Here is a 21,904-nt window from a genome sequence, read left to right as displayed (position 1 = left end):
AAGTGCCCTGTTTTTTCATCAGTAGTAACTCCCGTTTCCTGGTTCTTATTGTCACTGTAGGTGCCACTGAAATTGCCACAGCAGAGAATGGTTCATGCGCAGTAGATCCTTGAGGCCATTATCCACAGCAAGTAAGGCCACTGCAAGTGCCATCTACAAAATGCGTAGCATAGATGCTGGACTAAACCTGTCAGTCAAGTTGAACTGGTAGGGAATGGGATTACTGATAAAAAGTCACTTTACTGCATGGTCTGACTTCATTTCTTTCAGCCCGGCCTATGAACTCCTCCATAGTTATCGTTGCACTTGTAGTTATGTGGCCGATACAGCAGTTTAGTGGTTTAGTAGTGTAAAATGTGCTGACAGACTCCTTTTAAAATTGCAGAATGTGCATGTGCAAAATTCAAGACTGCATATATGAAGACTTAGGTAGGCTCACAGCTGGTACATTTGTTGCAGACATTTCTGCAAATCAAACTCTGTTCACATGCACAGGATTTGTATAAGCACCATTCAGGTTCATGGGGCAGTCAGCAAAATGTCTGATCCTGGAAATATACCTTTAGGAGACAAATAAATGGTGAATTCTATACATGAATTTTAATAAGAAAATACTGGTGTTAGGGTAGTTTCACACTTGCGGCAGAGGATTCCGGCAATCCGGACGCAAACGGATGGCATTTGTCAGACGGATCCGGATCCGTCTCACAAATGCATTGAAATACCGGATCCGTCTCTCCGGTGTCATCCGGAAAAACGGATCCGGTATTTATTGAGTGTTTGCATTTTTAAAGGTCTGCGTATGCGCAGACCGGAAATCCGGATCCGTTTTGCCGGAACACTTAGTACTGGATCCGGCATTAATACATTTCAATGGAAATTAATGCCGGATCCGGCATTCCGGCAAGTGTTCAGGATTTTTGGCCGGAGAGAGAACTGCAGCATGCTGCTGTATTTTCTCCAGCCAAAAAACATAAGAGGGACTGAACTGATGCATCCTGAACGGATTGCTCAGTTTTTTCCGGTATTGAGCCCCTGTGACGAAACTCAATGCCGGAAAAGAAAAACGCTAGTGTGAAAGTACCCTTAAAAGAATTATCAAGATAAGGCTACTTTCACAATCACGTTTGGTGCAGATCCGTCATGGATCTGCACAAACGCATCCGTTCAGATAATACAACCGCATTCATCTGTTCAGAAAGGATCCGTTTGTATTATCTTTAACATAGCCAACACGGATCCATCTTTGACACCACTGAAAGTCAATAGGGGCCGGATACGTTTTCTATTGTGCCATATAGTGAAAACGGATCCGTCCCCATTGACTTACATTATGTGTCAGAACGGATCAAGCAGCATTTTGGTGTCCGCCTCCAGAGCGGAATGGAGGCGGAACGGAGCCAAACTGAGGCATTCTGAACGGATCCTTATTCATTCAGAATGCATTAAGGGCAAAACTGATCCTAACGGGTCTCACAAACGGAAACCAAAACGCCAGTGTGAAAGTAGCCTAAGAAGATAAAGGACATTTCCCATAACCTATAATACAGATGGTCTAGTCTGGCCTCATATAAAATATGACAGAATTAGCGTGGTTCTCCGGGGTACAGATGCGGACAGATTGCTGGGACTCTGACAACTGGAACCCCATCGATCAGCTGTTTTGGGCTGCTGTGGAACAGTGTACAGAGCAGAAGCAGAAGGCCTCATACAATGCATAGTTTTCAGCACTTGGAAGCTCTTCTGTGAGCTTTCGGGTCCGTGAATCCGCACTACAAAAGAGAGGACATGTCCTATCTTTTGGTGTATTTTGCAGATTGCGAACCCAGTCAATAGGTCCCCAAGTAGCTATCCGCAACACGGGCACGGTGACCATACGGTTGTGTGAATAAGCCCCAATATTGTAATCCCTACATACAGTATATCATCATTACATTCACACATATAGGGGTCATTTATCAAACTGGTGCAAAGTAGAACTGGCTTAGTTGCCACAGCAACCAGATTCCTCCTTTCATTTTACAAAGGAGCTGTCCAAAATGAAAGGTGGAATCTGATTGGTTGCTATGGGCACCTAAGCCAGTTCTACTTTACACCAGTTTAATAAATGACCCCCATAGGCCGCTTGCAGACGAGCGTGTCCGGATCCGTTGCGAATGCGTTCAGTAAAAAATGTGCGATTTCCCAGGCAAAGTCATTCAGTTTTGCCTGCGATCGCATTCAGTTGTTCAGTTTTTATCGCACGGGTGCAATGCGTTTTGTTATGTTTTGCACGTGCGTGAGAAAAAAAACTGAATGTATACAAACAACATCTCTTAGCAACCATCCGTGGAAAACGCATCACATCCACACTTGCTTGCGGGCGCGATGCAATTTTGACACAGCTCCATTCACTTCTAATGGGGCCAGCGTTGCGTGAAAATCGCAGAATATAGAACATGCTGCGATTTTCACGCAACGCACAAGTGATGCGTGAAAACCAACGCTCATGTGCACAGCCCCATTGAAATGAATGGGTCCGGATTCCGGGCAGTGCAATGCATTCGCATAACGCATTTGCACCCGCACGGAATACTTGCTTGTGTGAAAGGTGCCATAGAGTTTCATACGATTTTAACAACTGTGTTGTTTTATTTTTTTTGTCAGTGTACATTACATGAAATTTCAGTCATTACCTTAGTAACACCGTTTTCTTCATAAACTTGGGTAGTATCATAGTTGTAATCTGCCTCTATACGATCCTTCAAGTATCGCACGTTAGGGCTCTCAATCTTGAATTTCTCTGCCATTTTTAATCTGTGGAGAAAATATATTACATTAGACTTTGTGGAAAAAACATGCCAGACAGAGGTCCACATTGTCATCCTCCGTAAATGCCTCTGCTCAGGAAATCACCCAGTGCCACATGAAAGGGAAACTACAGGACACCAATGGGTAAAGGGAAATTTCACCGTAAAGAAGACGGCCGCTATATGAAACCAGCAGGGCACCTGATGTTCTAGGTTTTCCGTTCTGCTTCAGCTTGTGCCCATCACCTGGATTTCTTCTCTTGGAGGCTCTCCATGCATTGCATCTGTGGTATACTTCCCACTGCGGTGTGCATGAATCGGACAGATCCTTCCATGACGACGTGTTGTCACTACACCCGCTCTCACTACTACTCCTATTCTTCTCTAGTCTGACAGGGCATGCATGTTTTTGTGACATGAATGAGCCCTGAAGACCCTGGCACAAGGGGGCATGGCTCAAGTTAGTCTGGCATCTAACCTGCCAGAAAATCAGGAAGGGGAAGGGGCAGATGGTGAAACTCTGCTGAAGCATTTCAAGGGTTAAACTAGGAACCGATAACAATATGTTAAAAGAGTAACAGAAATGAAGCCAGGATGAGCCTACTGGGCATCAGAACCGGCAGGTCAGTCTATCCAGTAAGGGCATATCAGAAAGATATGCTGTGCCAAGACGAGAGGCAAATAGAGATGTGCAGCCCACCATATAGTCTCTTACATGAAGGCTCTAGGCACCATGTGAAGGGATGCCACCCTCACTTCTAGAGGGAGGACTTGCTATGCCCTCAGTCATTCTGCAGGTATAATAGACGCTATGGCTGCCACTCCCGGAAAGGCAGACTGAGCACTCACCAGTGTGTACAGAGGCTGTCAGGAAGTGAAGGTGCCGGCTATGCTGGCTTCGCCCTCTGCTTGCTGCCTAATATCAGCTTTTCTCTTCCCCTCCTCCTGCCTGGCCACCCCCAGCTGGCAGCCCGCCACCCAGTTATACAAACCCGGAGGGAGGGGGCACGTGGAAGCGCCGCGCACTGACAGATGGAGGGCACTGTTCCTTGTGTCAGTGGTGGGACGGCTCTTCTAGAAGGTTCTCTGCTGCTTCAGTGAAGCCCTGGAGGAAAGTGGGTGAAGATACAATGAAGTAATGGCATAGGCTGGCAGGGTGGTGTCGGCCACCACTATTGTCTCTGTTTACACATCATGAAACCCAGTGCTGTATTATTACCATGCAACTTTTTTTTTTTACCTGCAATTTTTGTAATGCCAGTTTTTTTTCCTTGCATAAAATACACAGCTGCCATTTTAGCCACAATAGAGCATAGTTTACTACAGTTTCCAGGCAGTGATTGCGGCATTTCTTGTGTATTTTTGTGAAAAACAAATTCTATGTGCCATGCTCACTCGTTTTTTTTCTGCTAAAAAAAGGTATGGTTTAGTGGCAAATTTTTGGGGGCAAACTTAGTCTAAATGTGCTTGTGCCAGGATCGGCTGAATGAGAACTACGTACCTGTACCTACCTGAAGCAGTAGTGTTATGCCGGAACTGCTGTATTGAGGGTAGCCTGAAGGGGGCTACCCCAGTGTGGATTATGTGAGGAAAAGGGGGGGTTGAGTGGGCAGACGTGCCGGCGATCGTGCAGCAGCAGGTACCATCTGCTGCCTTTTAACCCTGTGTGGCTCCACCTCCCCTAGCACAAACCCAGCAATGACATCATTGCTTAACACTTGTGCCAGGATCGGCTGAATGAGAACTACGTACCTGTACCTACCTGAAGCAGTAGTGTTATGCCGGAACTGCTGTATTGAGGGTAGCCTGAAAGGGCCAAAAACCAGACGGATGCAGGGAAGGTTTAAATCTGTGTATTCTAAGTGAAATTACAACAACAAATGATTAAATGCAAGTGACATTTCCTGTTGAGGATCAGGAACATAACGAGCGGAGCATGTGGATTTCCACCTGCCCAATTTCTGAATGACATGTGCAGGTACATTATTTTTGGAGGCTGCGGAGGCGGCACCTATGCGAAACGAATGCCCTGTGATAGCTAACGGGTTAACCCCTGACGAGGAGACTAGTAGGCGAACGTATCTGAGGAAAGTCTGAATGTTCAAGGGAAACTCATCCAATTGGAACAGGGGGGATTCCGTGGACATGTTCCCGGTATACTGCAACCACTCGCGTAGGATCGTCACTGGGCACCAATTATTGTTGGTAACGAAGTACCTGACCTGCACGGATTGCCCAGTTCGGCCCGTCTTGCTGGAGTCCAAGCTGAGGATGAGGTGCGTACGTACCGTCCCAAAGCAGTTGGTTCCTCCGCAAGAATTTGTTAGATGATTTTGCACAAGTGAACTCACCTGGCCTGAGGAACCCGTAGAAAGCCAGATACAATGCCGCCCTGACGAGTGAGCTGATATATTGGCCGAAGGGGTCATTGGCCAGTGCGTCAAAAACTGTCCTAACCATGTTGCCGATAAAAGGTTGCCTGGTGGGTCTTCTTTTGATGGACTGTTTCTGGATGCCCCTCAACAAGGATTTGATCGGATGGGCCGTGAACAGTGATGGTTGATCCGGGAACTGTACATACCAATAATGCTGTATGCCCGCGAGGTACAGCTTAATGGTGCTATAGGATAGATTCAGCTGTGAGTGGCAAAAAGCTGTAAACGCAAGCAGGTAAGTGATAGGACCTTCCCCGGCCGGAGGGTATGAGAATTTAAACCTGTTGAACAACCGCCAGGCCGTCCTGTACGCCTTTCGTGTATTGTTAGACAGAGAATCGGACATGAGGTTCTTAGCCATCTCGAGAAATGGTGCTACTCCAACAATAGCTGGCCATGAGGCCGGGTTGGTGTTTGGGAGAGATCTGCCTCTGGAAAGACCTGAAAGAAGAGGGGAAAGTTAAACTGAGATAGAGCATCGGCTGCAATGTTTTGTTGGCCACTAATGTGTGTGCAATTGAAATTGTTTTGCAGAGCCAGCCACACAAGCTTTCGCACGAACGCCATGATGTGCCTGGAGGCTGACCTGCCCTTCATTAGAATATCAGCGAGAGCCTCATTGTCGGTCAGAAACAGGACTGTCTGGTTACTCCACTGTGCCCCCCACGTGACTGCTGCTGCTGCTACTATGGGATAAATTTCGAAGAGTGAGGAACTCCTTGAAACCCCTGTTATGCTGGTGACATCTACCGGCCATGATTGAGCGAACCAGTGAGTGCCATGTATGGCTGCAAAGCCGGCAGTGGGCGAGGCGTCTGTGTGGACCACTGGGGAATTACTGGATGCCACCGGGATGAACAGGGAAACCCCATTCCATTGGGAGAGGAAGTTGTCCCACATCAGTAAGTCAGCGATGGCGTCCTGGTCCAGCTGGACTGGGCTGTCCTGACAGGGTGCTTGCGGGAGGAGTGCCAGGAGCCTTGAAATGAAGGACCTGCCCTGCGGCATGATGCGCATGGCAAAATTCAACATGCCAAGGAGTGACTGAAGATCTGCCCTGGTAGTTACCCTCACTTGCGCTAGTCTGTGAACCACAGTCTTGATTCTGGCCAGCTTATCCTGAGGAAGACTGGCCTTCATGTCCACTGTGTTCAAGCAGATGCCTAGAAAGGTGATCTCTGTGCTAGGTCCCTCCACCTTGTGTGGGGCCAACGGAATTTTTAGGTCTGAAAAAGCCGTGCGCAGGATTTGTAGATATTGAGGTACTTTATCTGGGGATTCTATCAGGAGAAAGTCATCCAGGTAGTGGATGACATGGTTTGCCCTGAAGGTGTTGGTCAATACCCAATGCAGCGCGCTGGCCAGCTGGTTGAACAACCAGGGGCTGGACTTTGACCCGAAGGTCAGTTTACTGGAGAAATAATAAGCACCCTGCCATTTCATGCCATGCCACTGCCATAACTCAGGATGGATGGGTAGTAACTTGAAGGCATCGGTGATGTCTGCTTTTGACAGCCAGGTGCCTTTTCCTAATTTGATTATGACCTGTATTGCTTTGTCTATTGATGCGTATCTCATGGAGAATTCCTTGGATGGAATCAATGAGTTCAAGCTTGGTATGTGTAAAGAATGTGGGGACAAATCATAGATTAGGCGTTTTTTATTATTAAACTTGCCGGTCACGATGCCTACTGGATTGATCCTCCAGCATGCGAAGGGAGGTTGGTTAAACGGCCCTATCAAGTACCCCCGGTCTAGCTCAGTGTGGATCAACTGAGTTACCGCCTCTGGGTCTCTGGCTGCAGACTGCAAATTGTCACATTCGAATGTGGTTTGCGGGAGGGCGAGAAGCCCTGTATGGAAACCGTGTGTCAAGCCGTGGATGACGAACTGGACCCAGGCCGGGTGTGGATGCTCAGCCAAGAATAACGCCAGCAGACCCACGTTGACCACGCTTAGTCACGCCGGGCCTTGATTCCTTTGAGGGCATGCTGCGCGTGGATGGGCCCTAAAACAGATCGCACACAGGTGTAGCAACCTGCACTGATTGTAGTGACAAATGGCGTAATTATAGTTGTTGCAAATCTGGCTTCTGCCAAGGTATTTAATGGGACGACCTAACTTATCCACCCCGGATGCTGGCTTGGTGTTTGAAGGACCTGGGGCTGAATAAGGTAGCGCTGGATCTGCTATGTGTCCCGTATTAGCACACCAACCCGTAGTGTGGGAGTACAAGTTGCAGACCGCGCACGTCGGGGCTTTAAGCCCTGCAAAATGGCGGCAGAACAATTCCGTGTCTATGTTAGACCAATCCAGCACGTGCTGGCACTGTATCAGGGCAGCTGCTGCTTTGGCTGAGAATGACCTGTGATAGTCGAAAAATGCTGTGCCGCCATATTTGTAACCTAATTCCACCACCTTGTACATGTACAAATCTAGCTCGGCCCTCCTATGCGGGTTGGCTGTGCAAATCACATCCCGGTATAAGCTGAATGCTAGAACAAATTCCATGACGTTCAATTTCCTGTTAAGCCTAGCGTCCTTAGACTTCAGGATTACCGAGACCTCCCCACAAGCAATGGTTCTATTGTCCGGGGCCTCATGTGTCGAAATAAGCAGGGACGCCAGGTTGACGTCTTTGCCCTCCAATATATCCTGCCTGATATTGGCCGGAATGAAATGGGACGGGGCGATTGAGGGAAACTGGGATGACCCACCCGAAGTACCGGATGGACGTTCCGCAGGTGTTGGTGTCGCTAATGCTGCCGCCGCAGACCTGGCTTCCACTGATTCCATTCTGGCCTGTAGGTCTGACATGGATGACGCCATACTGTTGATCACGGCGTGTAGTTGGGTGAGTGACGTCTGAATGGTTCCCATGGATACCTCATCCTGGCTCACAGGTGGTACATCTGACATCAGAAGACGATACAACTCGGCTTTCCTTGCAGATGCTGGAAACGGGATGCCCCTTCGGCGCAGCTCGGCGGACAACTTCAGGATGGTCCAGGAACGTAATGAGGGTCCCACGCTTCGCTCCGACTTGGTGTCCCCGCTATCCCGCGACGCGGAAGAGCCTCCAGGTGTGAATTCTTGCGACATCTTCCTACTGGTCATTAATTGAGAGCCATTAGTACCCCCCTTTTTCCAAGAGCTGCGAACTGTGACCTTGTGCCCGTGTGCCTGGCCACTAAGGGGTCCTGTCCGCCCTGCGGGTGCCGTGGCGGACAAGCGTGCCACCGCCACCTGCGTGATAGCGCCCAGTGGCCTCCCTGGCCTGTGTCAGGTGTCGTGACAGATTAGACCATGCGGCACCTGTGGTGTGACCATGACTGAGAGGACGTCCCGGTACGTGTGTCTGTGGTCGTGACAGGACTTTGTGCTGATGTGTGGATGAGCGGTGGTGTGCCTGTAGGCGTGACAGGACTTTTACCCGGCCCGTGGACGTGCAAGATGTGTATGCCAAAACTGCCTGTGGTCGTGACAGGACTTTATTGTGAGTCTGTGGACGTGACAGACGTTGAAACACGAACACCTGTAGTCGTGACAGTTTATTTTTATTTAACTTTATCGAATGCCTGTAGTCATGACAGGGTTTTTTTTTTGTTTGTTTTTTAACTTTATCGAATGCCTGTAGTCGTGACAGGGTTTTTTTTTTTTTTTCTCATCGAATGCCTGTAGTCGTGACAGGATTCTATCGCACGTCTGAAGACGTGACAGACGAGTTTGAATGCCCGTGGTCGTGACAGGACTTATTTGAGTCTGTGGACGTGACAGACGTTGAAACACGAACACCTGTAGTCGTGACAGTTTTTTTTTTTTTTTTTCTTTCTTTCTTATGGAATGCCTGTAGTCGTGACAGGATTGTATCGCAAGTCTGAAGACGTGACAGACGAGTTTGAATGCCCGTGGTCGTGACAGGACTTATTTGAGTCTGTGGACGTGACAGACGTTGAAACACGAACACCTGTAGTCGTGACAGTTTTTTTTTTTTTTTTTCTTTCTTTCTTATGGAATGCCTGTAGTCGTGACAGGATTGTATCACAAGTCTGAAGACGTGACAGACGAGTTTGAATGCCCGTGGTCGTGACAGGACTTATGTGAGTCTGAGGTCGTGACAGACTTTCTTTTTTTTTTTTGGAATGAGGCGTGGGGCACCCCTCCACCGTAGGCAATGGATGTCTGACTGCATGTGCTGAGTCGGAACCTGATACGTACCTTATCTTCCGTGTATTTGCCTATGGTGCCACGCAACGTGACACAAACTGTGGAAACATAAATATAGTTTTTTTATGAAACCAGCATCTAGACTCTGCCGCCGCAGGATATGGTGCTAATTCGCTGCCAGTCCTGGAGGGTTCAGCTGACAATGATGTCTATGCTTTATCCCCTATCTGCAGGATCCAGAATAACTATTAGATTGGTGGGGGTCCTACCACTGGGACCTCCAATGGGCTCCTTAAAATGAATAGGCATGAACACTGCTGCTCCATTAATTTTTATGGGACTTAGCTTGGCTATTTCCAGCAGATCATCGATATGCCCAACCTGCAGCTCCACGACCAATGTTGCCAACCTTCCAGAAATTCCTAGACAATGCGTAAAAATATGGGTATTTTTTTCTAGCGTCTATGAAAAAAAGTAGGCGTGTCTGTAATATTTTTTTTGAGGCTGAGGGTACTTGAGCAGCTCACTTTGATTATAATTCTCAGCATATTAAAGCTCTCAGTAAATGCTGGAATGACATTTATTACTTATAATCTTTATAGTTCCTATCATTTTCAAATTTTTTCATAAAAATGTTGGCTGTCTGTGATTTTTGGATAAATGATCCAGATTTTTTTTTTTTTTTAGGTTGGCAACCCTGTCCAGGACCTCCATTCTAGTGATCTGTGAGCCATGCTCCTGCTCAGGAGCTTAGCTATAGGGGAAGCGGGTTCTTTGGGGCCCAAACTCAGAAGGGGCCCACCATGGAGGAGGATTAAAAGGTTTTATTGTCAGGGCTCGCTGATGGATTGGCTGCCGGGCCTCAGCTGAGAGAGCCATTAGTTGCCGAAGTGAAGGTTGCAAAGAATTTACTGGAAGGGGGAAGGCTTGTTCAAAAATTTGCTCTGGGGCCTATTCATTCCTAGTTACACCACTGCTCCTGCTCTAACAGCCCAGATGGGCAGGAGTGCCAATCTGAGCTGCTTAAGCCCTTAAATGCTGCGGGCAATGGTGCCCGCCACATGTAAGCGGTGACAGAGGGATTGTACTCCCTTTCTCTCCCATTGGCACCCAGCAAGTGAGATCGTGGAGTGCTGATGTGTGTATAGGCTGGCAGGGACTGGGTGTATACCCCAAGCCTGCCTTGAGTGTTCCTCAGCAGGCTGTGCCTCTCTGGTCAATATTAGTTTAACACTGACATTAACCCCTTAAGGACCCCCCCGCCCTACATGTACGGCGCTGGTGGACGTCACTTAAGGACCAGCGCCGTACATGTACGGGGGGCTGATCGGGCGGGTGCAAGAGCTGCGCCCGCCTGATCAGCAGCACGGATCCGGCAGTCACTGACAGCCGGTCCCCTGCTGCATACACCGGCATTGGTAAAAACACAGACGCCGGCGGTATTAACCCCTTGAATGCCGCGGTCAAAGCTGAGGGTTTGCGGAGGGTACGGGTGCCCTCCGCTTCCCTTTTGGGTCCCCGATGGCAGAGAAGGCAAGCCCGATGCCTTCCATAGGCATCGGAGATTGTGTTCTACGGAAGCCAGTGAAATCCAGCCCTTAGGCCTAGTTCACATGAACGTGTGTGATCCGTGGCCGTATTGCGGCCACAGTTCCGTGTGCATTCCGCATCACGGATGCGGACCCATTCACTTCAATGGGTCCGTAATCGCAGAACGGCCGCACTACGGAGTGCTTCCGTGGGGTTACGTCCCGTACTTCCGTTCCGCAAAAAGATAGGACATGTTCTATCTTTTAGCGAAACGGGCGGATCGCGGACTTATTAAAGTGAATGGGTCCGCGATCCGATGCGGCTGACCTACGGCCGGCGATCGTGCATTGCGGGCCGCAGCACAGGCACGGGTCACACACGTTCGTGTGAACTCGGCCTTAGGCTGGGTCTTACAGGCAGGCTGTTAGCATAAAATCTGACAGCCAATGCTTTACAATACAGGTTGTATTGTAATGCATTGCAGAGGGGATCAGACCCCAGAAGTTGAAGTCCCAGAGAGGGACAAAAATAGAAAGTACAAAAAAGTGTTTTTCATAATAAAAAATAAATAAAGTTTCAAGTAAAAAAAATAAAATATTACATTTCCCAAAATAAAACACATACAATTGTACAAAAAAAATGAGAAAACCAGACATATTGGGAATTGCTGTGTCCGTAACACATGATCTACCCCCTCACCTGAACGCCGTAGAAAAAAATTAAATAAAAACTGTACTAAAGCAATCATTTTTTGACACCTTACATCACAAAAAGTGCAACTTCAAGTGATCAAAAAGGCATATGCCCCCCAAAATAGTACCAATGAAACCGTCATCTCATCCCGCAAAAAATGAGCCCCTACATAAACAAACGGGCAAAAAATAAAAAAAACTATGATTTATTTTGTTTCAAAAATGCTTTTATTGTGTAAAACTTAAATAAATAAAAAAAATATACATATTAGGTATTTTGACATCCGTAACAACCTGCTGTATGAAAATATCACATGACCTAACCCCTCAGGTGAACACCGTAAAAAAATAAAAACTGTGTCAAAAAAGCCATTTTTTGTCACCTTACATCACAAAAAGTGTAATACCAAGCGATAAAGTTATATGCACCCTAAAATAGTACCAATCATCTCATACCGAAATAAATGAGCCCCTACATAAGACAGTCGCCCCAAAAAAAATATATGGCTTTCAGAATATGGAGACACTAAAAAATCATTTTTTTCAAAAATGCTTTATTATGTAAAACTGAAACAAACAACCCAAAAAAGTAGTCATATTTGGTATTGTCGGGACCGTAACAACATGCTCTATAAAAATAGCCCATGATCTAATCTGTCAGATGAACACTGTAAAAAACAATAAAAAAAAAACTGTGCCAAAACAGCTATTTGTTACCTTACCTCACAAAAAGTGTAATATAGAGCAACTAAAAATCATATGTACCCTAAAATAGTACCAACAAAACTGCCACCTTATCCCGTAGTTTCCAAAATGGGGTCACTTTTTTGGAGTTTCTACTCTAGGGGTGCATCTTCAAATGGGACACGGCAACTTACAATTATGCCAGTTAAATCTGCCTTCCAAAAGCCACATGGCTCTCCTTTCCTTCTGCGCCCTGCCGGTGTGCCCGTACAGCAGTTTACGACCATATATGGGGTGTTTCTGTAAACTACAGAATCAGGCCTCTTTCACACGACCGTTTTTTTTTCCGTTTACGGCCCTTTTTTTGCGTTCCGTATACGGAACCATTCATTTCAATGGTTCCGCAAAAAACTCCGTATGCATTCCGTTTCCGTTTTTCTGTTCCGTTGAAAGATAGAACATGTCCTATTAATGCCCGCAAATCACGTTCCGTGGCTCCATTTCAATTCAATGTGTCCGGGAAAAAATGGAACACATACGTAAATGCATTTGTATGTCTTCCGTATCCGTTCCGTTTTTGCGGAACCATCTATTGAAAATTTTATGCCCAGCCCAATTTTTTATATGTAATTACTGTATCCTGTATATGCCATACGGAAAATGGAACAGAAACGGAAACACAATGGAAACAAAAAAACGGAACAACGGATCCGTGAAAAACGGACCGCAAAACACAAAAAAAAAGCCATACGGTCGTGTGAAAGAGGCCTCAGGGCAATAAATATTGAGTTTTGTTTGGCTGTTAACCCTTGCTTTGTTAGCGGAAACAAATGGATTAGGCTACATGCACACGACCGTATGTGTTTTGCGTTCCGCAAATTGCGGATCTGCAAAAAAACGGATGACATCTGTATGCCATTAGAGTTGAGCGGACACCTGGATGTTCGGGTTCGGCCGAACTTCGGAAAAAAGTTTGAGTTCGGGACCCGAACTTGACCCCAAACCCCATTGAAGTCAATGGGGACCCGAACTTTTGAGCACTAAAATGGCTGTAAAAATGTCATGGAAAGGGCTAGAGGGCTGCAAATGTCATCAAAATGTGGTTAAGAGCATGGCAAGTGCTCTGCAAACAAATGTGGATAGGGAAATGACTTTAAATAACATAAAATACGTAAAAAATAATAATAATAATAATCTTGATCTAGGAGGACCAGGTCCATATGGAGTAGGAGGTTGAGGAGGCGGTGGATGTGGCGGTGTAGGTGGAAGCGGCGGTGGAGGAGGAGGTAGCCTACACTGGTTTTTGGTTTTAAATTTTATTTTTAAAATAAGGGTACACCCCAAAACATTGGGAAATATAACCTGTGATAACCCCCTCCAGTCATGCTAAACACACGTTCAGACAATACACTGGCTGCAGGGCAGGCCAGCACCTCCAAGGGGTAAAGGGCAAGCTCAGGCCATTTGACCAATTTGGAGACCCAGAAGTTGCAGGGGCTGACCCCCTGTCAGTCAGTTCGTGTAGGCGTGTGCACACTTACTGCCCCACCATGTCGCACGTCCCCGTGATGTTCACGATCCAATTTGATATCTGCTCTATCAACTTTCGATGTTCTTTTATGCGCCTACCATGGTGGTCACGGGTGGCGGGGAATCAGGGTTCCAGGCCGGAGAGGGAGCGTGAGAAAGAGAGACCACATCCAAGGGAGGATTCATTTTTTCAAATTTAAAATTAGAGTTGAAATATGGGAGAAATTATTAAAACATAAAAGTGTGACAACTTTTCAAAGTTTAACCGCCTCCGGACCGCCTAACGCAGGATCGCGTTCCGGAGGCGGCAGCCCTGCGCACAGTCACGCATATATGCGTCATCTCGCGAGACGCGAGATTTCGCTCAAAGCCGGCCCGCGCATGCGCATCGCGGGCCGGCAAAAGTTAGAGGACAAGTTCATCATCAGCCTGCCAGCCAATGATCATGGCTGGCAGGCTGGCGATTTTCAAAAAAACAAATGAAAAGCCAGATAACACATCATATTAGTAAATATGATGTGTTAAATGGCTTGTCTGCTCCTCTGCTGGTCCTTTTCGTCGGTTGGTTCCAGCAGAGGAGCAGACATCACAGTGAGTAGCACCAAACACTTCACCTTAGCCCCAGATCACCCCCATCACCCGAATTAACCCCTTGATCGCCCCTGTCAATCACCTAGTGAAAGGAAAAAAGTGATCAGTGTAAACTGTCGCTTTTTTTTTTCACTGGTATTGACTGTTAGGTTTTAGGATAGTTTAGGCCCCTTGGTTAGGTAGTTTAGCGTCGGTTAGCGCCCAGCCCACCGCACCGCAGTCATTGATTCGCTGATTAGCGTATCGCTAATCAGCATTTGTACTTTTATAGTATCTGTAAGTGATCAAAATTGATCACAGTCAGATCTATAATTATATTAGTGTCACCTTAGCTCGCCCTCCACCCAAAACGCAGTGTTTGCCCGATCAGGCCTGATCGGTCGCCCACACGTGCGTTCACCCACACCCGCCCCGCCGCAGTGACAAAAAATATATATTTTTTTGATCACTGCACAATCACTTTTCAAGCGCTGCGGCGATAAAAAAAATCAGTTTTGATATTTTTTATCAACCGCAGCGGCCTCCGGTACTTCGGTAGCATGCCCTTTGTAAGACAGGCTTGCTTTTTTTCTTGTGTAGTCTCAGGGAATACCCCTAAATTTAGTAGTCCAAATGTCAAACAGGGGGTATTCTTCTGAAGAGGCTTACAGGATTCTGACCCAGTCGGATGAGGAATGGGAACCCTCATCTGACGAATCTAGCGGGTCAGAATATGAACCTGTAGAAAACAGTGGCAGTCTGACCCAAAGTTTGGACGAGGAGGTGGAGGTCCCTGATAGAACCAGGCGTACCCGGCCCCGTGTCGCTAGACCACAGGTTGCGCAGGATCCGCTTCAAGAGCAGCAGAGTGGGGCTGGCGCTGTCGGATCACGTGGTGAGGCATACACCAGCAGCGCAGCCCTCCCTGGACCTAGTACCAGCACTGCCGTACAACATGGTGAAGTGGCCAGCACCAGAAGGGCAGTTGAAGCTGGTACGGTGGCATGTGCAGTAGTTACCCCATCGCAGCCACCGCACAGACAGGCCCGTAGAGCCCCTAGAGTCCCTGAGGTGCTGGCAAATCCTGATTGGCAGTCACCAACTTCAGCCGCACCATTAGTTCCCCCTTTCACCGCCCAGTCTGGAGTTCGGGTTGAGACAGCTCAGATCGGTTCGGCCCTGGGATTTTTTGAGCTGTTCTTGACTGCGGAGCTCTTGGACTTAGTCGTGGCAGAAACAAATCGGTATGCCACTCAATTTATATCCGCCAACCCGGGAAGCTTTTATGCCCAGCCTTTCCGGTGGAAACCAGTCCAAGTTTCCGAAATTAAAATTTTTCTGGGCCTTCTCCTCAACATGGGTCTAACCAAAAAGCATGAATTGCGGTCATATTGGTCCACGAACCCGATTTATCACATGCCCATGTTCTCTGCTGCTATGTCCAGGGCACGATTTGAGGCCATCCTGCGTTTCCTGCACTTTAGCGACAACACCACCTCCCGTCCTAGAGGCCACCCAGCTTTTGACCGGCTCCACAAAATTCGGCCCCTCATAGACCACTTCAACCAGAAATTTGCAGATTTGTATACCCCAGAGCAAAACATCTGCGTAGACGAGTCCCTAATACATTTTACCGGGCGCCTTGGCTTCAAACAATACATCCCAAGCAAGCGCACCCGGTATGGGGTCAAATTGTATAAGCTCTGTGAAAGGGCCACAGGCTATACCCACAAATTTCGGATCTATGAGGGAAAAGATCAGACCCTGGAGCCGGTCGGTTGCCCTGACTACCTGGGGAGCAGTGGGAAGACAGTCTGGGACTTGGTGTCACCCTTATTTGGCAAGGGGTACCATCTTTATGTGGACAATTTCTACACAAGTGTGGCCCTCTTCAGGCATTTGTTCCTAGAACAGATTGGCTGCTGTGGCACCGCGCAAACTAGTCGCGTGGGCTTCCCCCAACGGCTCGTTACCACCCGTCTTGCAAGGGGGGAGAGGGCTGCCTTGTGTAACGAAGAACTGCTCGCGGTGAAATGGAGAGACAAGCGTGACGTTTACATGCTCTCCTCCATTCACGCAGACCCGACAATACAAATTGAGCGAGCAACCCGTGTCATTGAAAAGCCCCTCTGTGTCCACGACTATAATTTGCTCATGGGAGGGGTGGACTTCAATGACCAGATGTTGTCTCCGTATTTAGTTTCCAGACGCTGGTATAAGAAGGTGTCTGTATATTTAATTCAATTGGCTGCATATAATAGTTTTGTTCTCTACAGTAAGGCTGGGAGAATGGGATCCTTCCTCAAATTTCAGGAAGAGATCATCGAGAACCTCCTGTATCCAGAAGGTTCCGTGGCCCCATCCACCAGTGTAGTTAGCCGTCTACACGAGCGGCATTTCCCCAGTGTCGTTCCTGGTACCTCAACCCAACCGTCACCCCGAAAAAGATGTCGTGTCTGTAGCAGGAGTGGAATAAGGCGTGACACCCGCTATTTCTGTCCTGACCACCCTGCCCTATGCTTTGGAGAGTGTTTCCGGAAGTACCACACACAGGTACACTTAGCATAGGATTTGCATCTCACAGGACACGCACACAGGGCTATTAGGGCCCTTTTACTCACAGCTGCTGCAAACCTCTCCTTTCACCTGGGATAAAGTGCATAATGTACTTCGCCACATCTTTGGGCGATTTGCGCTTTGCACATTGTCCCATGGGGAAGGAGAGGTTTGTCCTATAAAAGGTAAAAAAAAATAAAAAAAAACACCAGTAAGCAAAAAAGTTTACTTCAGTTCAAAAAGTAAAAAAAAAGTTTATATGTTCTGTTCAAAAGTTATTATAAAGTTAATAAAATTTATTGCGTTGCGGCCTGGTTTTTTCTTTTTTGTTTTGTTTTTTTACCTTCCAGGTGGACCAACCGATCGACTAGCTGCAGCACTAATGTGCATTCTGACAGAAGCATTGCGCTGCTGTCAGATTACACACAAGTCGGTGTATGCGGCGCTGCAAGACGAGATTTCTCCTCTGCAGTAAAAGATACGTTTGCCGAGGCATATGATCTGAGGAGGCGCGGGGTGTTCATATGCTTTGGCAAACACTTTGTATATATAAAAAAAAAATAATAATCCCGGCAATGATTTATTCATTCACATCGATTGATGTGAATGGATAAATCTGGTTTGCCAGGGCATACGGGCTAAGTGGGTATGGATGTTGGGCGGAGCTCCTATGTCCTGGCAGACGCCTTTCCCCTCCTTTTTTTTTTTTTGCCAGAGATTTTTTCATCCACATTGATCGATGCGAATGAAGAAATCTGTGCCGTTCATTTTTTTCTTTCAGCCCAGAGGCTGAACGGAAAAAAATAATCTCATTACCCGTATGCTCAATATAAGGAGAATAGCAGAAACTCCTAATGCTGGCCATACATATAATGATTGCGGAGACTCTCAAATGCCAGGGCAGTACAAACACCCCACAAATAACACCATTTTGGAAAGAAGACACCCCAAGGTATTCACTGAGGGGCATATTGAGTCCATGAAAGATTGAAATTTTTGTCTCAAGTTAGCGGAAAGGGAGACTTTGTGAGAAAAAACCCCAAAAAATCTATTTCCGCTAACTTGTGCCCAAATTTTTTTTTTTCTATGAACTCGCCATGCCTGGGTCACATGTGGGGTATTTATACTGCACTGGCTTTTTAGGGGCCCTAAAGCGTGAGAAGAAGTCTGGGATCCAAATGTCTAAAAATGCCCCCCTAAAAGGAATTTGGGCACCTTTGCGCATCTAGGCTGCAAAAAAGTGTCACACATGTGGTATCGCTGTACTCAGGAGAAGTTGGGGAATGTGTTTTGGGGTGTCATTTTACATATACCCATGCTGGGTGAGATAAATATCTTGGTCAAATGCCAACTTTGTATAAAAAAATGGGAAAAGTTGTCTTTTGCCGAGATATTTCTCTCACCCAGCATGGGTATATGTAAAATGACACCCCAAAACACATTGCCCAACTTCTGAGTACGGAGATACCACATGTGTGACACTTTTTTGCAGCCTAGGTGGGCAAAGGGGCCCACATTCCAAAGAGCACTCTTCGGATTTCACCGGCCATTTTGTACAGATTTTGATTTCAAACTACTTACCACACATTTGGGCCCCTAGAATGCCAGGGCAGTATAACTACCCCACAAGTGACCCCATTTTGGAAAGAAGACACCCCAAGGTATTCGCTGATGGGCATAGTGAGTTCATGGAAGTTTTTATTTTTTGTCACAAGTTAGTGGAATATGAGACTTTGTAAGAAAAAAAAAAGAAAAATCATAATTTTCCTCTAACTTGTGACAAAAAATAAAAAATTCTAGGAACTCGCCATGCCCCTCACGGAATACCTTGGGGTGTCTTCTTTCCAAAATGGGGTCACTTGTGGGGTAGTTATACTGCCCTGGCATTCTAGGGGCCCAAATGTGTGGTAAGTAGTTTGAAATCAAAATGTGTAAAAAATGGCCGGTAAAATCCGAAAGGTGCTCTTTGGAATGTGGGCCCCTTTGCCCACCTAGGCTGCAAAAAAGTGTCACACATCTGGTATCTCCGTACTCAGGAGAATTTGGGCAATGTGTTTTGGGGTGTCATTTTACATATACCCATGCTGGGTGAGAGAAATATCTTGGCAAAAGACAACTTTTCCCATTTTTTTTATACAAAGTTGGCATTTGACCAAGATATTTATCTCACCCAGCATGGGTATATGTAAAATGACACCCCAAAACACATTGCCCAACTTCTACTGAGTACGGAGATACCAGATGTGTGACACTTTTTTGCAGCCTAGGTGAGCAAAGGGGCCCACATTCCAAAGAGCACCTTTTGGATTTCACCGGCCATTTTTTACAGATTTTGATTTCAAACTACTTACCACACATTTGGGCCCCTAGAATGCCAGGGCAGTATAACTACCCCACAAGTGACCCCATTTTGGAAAGAAGACACCCCAAGGTATTCGCTGATGGGCATAGTGAGTTCATAGAAGTTTTTATTTTTTGTCACAAGTTAGTGGAATATGAGACTTAGTAAGAAAAAAAAATCATCATTTTCCACTAACTTGTGACAAAAAATAAAAAGTTCTATGAACTCACTATGCCCATCAGCGAATACCTTAGGGTGTCTACTTTCCGAAATGGGGTCATTTGTGGGGTGTTTGTACTGTCTGGCCATTGTAGAACCTCAGGAAACCTGACAGGTGCTCAGAAAGTCAGAGCTGCTTCAAAAAGCAGAAATTCACATTTTTGTACCATAGTTTGTAAACGCTATAACTTTTACCCAAACCATTTTTTTTTTACCCAAACATTTCTTTTTATCAGACATGTAGAACAATAAATTTAGAGAAAAATTTATATATGGATGTCGTTTTTTTTGCAAAATTTTACAACTGAAAGTGAAAAATGTCATTTTTTTGCAAAAAAATCGTTAAATTTTGATTAATAACAAAAAAAGTAAAAATGTCAGCAGCAATGTAATACCACCAAATGAAAGCTCTATTAGTGAGAAGAAAAGGAGGTAAAATTCATTTGGGTGGTAAGTTGCATGACCGAGCAATAAACGGTGAAAGTACTGTAGGTCAGAAGTGTAAAAAGTGGCCTGGTCATTAAGGGTGTTTAAGCTATGGGGGCTTTAATGCGCATTAATTACTGAATAATTTATGACATTTTATTCCCACAATTTGTTTATTTTGCCAGAAAATGTAACTGACAATTTTTTTTTATTTTTCTTTACCGTTCCACTAGGTATAGCAGTGGTACTATACACACCAAAATTGGTTAATTTCACCCGAAAAAGTAAATGACAATTTTTTTTTTTGTTTAACCTGTCTACTAGGTATAGCAGTGGTACTATACACCCAAAAATTTGTTAATTTCACCATAAAATGTAACTGACATTTTTTTTTTTTTTTTTTTTTTTTTTTTTTTTTACCGGTCCACTAGATATAGCAGTGGTACTATACACCCAAAATTGGTGAATTTCGCCCAAAAATGTAAATGACAAAGTAGTGAAATGATATAAAATAAAACACATACAAAAAAAAAAAATGGATTTATGAAGTGGAGTTCCATATGGAGTAGGAGTTTGAGGAGACGGTGGACGTAGCGGCGGTGGAGGAGGACGAGATAGCCAACACAGGTTTTTGGTTTTAATTTAATTTTGTAAAATTAAGGTACACCCCAAATGAGTGTGAAATATCCAAAATACAAACATGAGCAATTGCGCTGCAGTATGACAATGGCTTCTTAGTGCCGGTATACATGTCTATTCTGCACAAGGTACGGACAAGTCCTGAGGGATCCATGCCTGGTTCATTTTAATGAACGTGAGCTTGTCCACATTGGCTGTGGATAGGCGGCTGCGCTTGTCTGTGATGACGCCCCCTGCCGTGCTAAACACACGTTCAGATAATACACTGGCTGCAGGGCAGGCCAGCACCTCCAAGGCGTAAAGGGCAAGCTCAGGCCATAGGCCCAATTTGGAGACCCAGAAGTTGAAGGGGGCAGACCCGTCATTCAGTACGTTTAGGCGTGTGCACACATACTGCTCCATCATGTTGGTGAAATGTTGCCTCCTGCTAAGACGTTCCATATCAGCTGATGGTGCTGGTTGTTGTGGCGTGCTGACAAAGCTTTTCCACATTTCGGCCATGCTAACCCTGCCTTCTGAGGTGCTGGCGGTGCCCCAGCTGCGTTGGCGACCTCTTCCTCGTCCTTTGCCTTGTGCTTCCACTGTGCCCCCGCTGTCAGGTGGAAATGCCACCAGCAGCGCGTCTACCAGCGTGCGCTTGTACTCGCGCATCTTACGATCACGCTCCAGTGACGGAATTAAGGACGGTACGTTGTTCTTGTAACGGGAATCCAGCAGCGTGGCCATCCAGTAATCAGCACAAGTTATAATGTGGGCAACTCGGCGGTCGTTGCGGAGACACTGCAGCATGTAATCGCTCATGTGTGCTAGGCTGCCCAGAGGCAACGAAAAGCTGTCCTCTGTGGGAGGTGTATCGTCTGTGTCCTCTGTATCCCCCCATCCACGCACCAGTGATGGCCATGATCTGGTCTGGGTGCCACCCTGCTGTGAACATGGTTCCTTCTCCTCATCCTCCACATCTGTGCCCTGGCTGGACAATTGTGTACCTTGGGTTTGTGGGTGAAGGAACCCACCCTCGGAGCCACTTGGCAATGACTGGCCGAAAACCCTACAAAATGATCCCTCTTCCTCCTCCTCCTTCTGTGCCACATCCTCTTCCATCATCGCCAGGAGCGTTTTTTCAAGGAGGCATAGAAGTGGGATAGTAACGCTGAGAACGGCGTTATCGGCACTGGCCATGTTGGTGGAGTACTCGAAACAGCGCAACAATGAACACAGGTCTCGCATGGAGGCCCAGTCATTGGTAGTGAAGTGGTGCTGTTCCGCCGAGCGACTGCAGCTGAAACTCCACTATCGCCTACTGCTGCTCGCACAGTCTGGCCAGCA

At 46.5% G+C, this 21,904-nt stretch overlaps 1 protein-coding gene across 2 annotated transcripts in view; it reads right to left on the bottom strand.

Moving 5' to 3' along the window:
- The window catches only part of ISYNA1 (inositol-3-phosphate synthase 1), a 162,983-nt gene that overhangs the window by 34,529 nt on the left and 106,550 nt on the right, over nucleotides 1-21,904 (bottom strand). The window contains exons 1-2 of one of the 2 annotated variants that reach the window (XM_040417638.1): nucleotides 3,639-3,783; nucleotides 2,676-2,796 (exon numbers count right to left, since the gene is read on the bottom strand). In XM_040417638.1, the coding sequence (XP_040273572.1) occupies nucleotides 2,676-2,789 (114 nt within the window). In that variant the 5' untranslated portion in view covers nucleotides 2,790-2,796; nucleotides 3,639-3,783. Of the gene's footprint in view, nucleotides 1-2,675; nucleotides 2,797-3,638; nucleotides 3,784-21,904 lie in introns of those variants that run through there. The other variant, XM_040417639.1, reaches the window with a different exon arrangement.

This window comes from Bufo bufo, chromosome 2, assembly GCF_905171765.1.
Source record: "Bufo bufo chromosome 2, aBufBuf1.1, whole genome shotgun sequence".
Classification (NCBI taxonomy): Eukaryota; Metazoa; Chordata; class Amphibia; order Anura; family Bufonidae; genus Bufo; species Bufo bufo.
The sequence above is the reverse complement of the archived record's forward strand: the minus strand, read 5'-3'. Positions and strand labels throughout refer to the sequence as shown.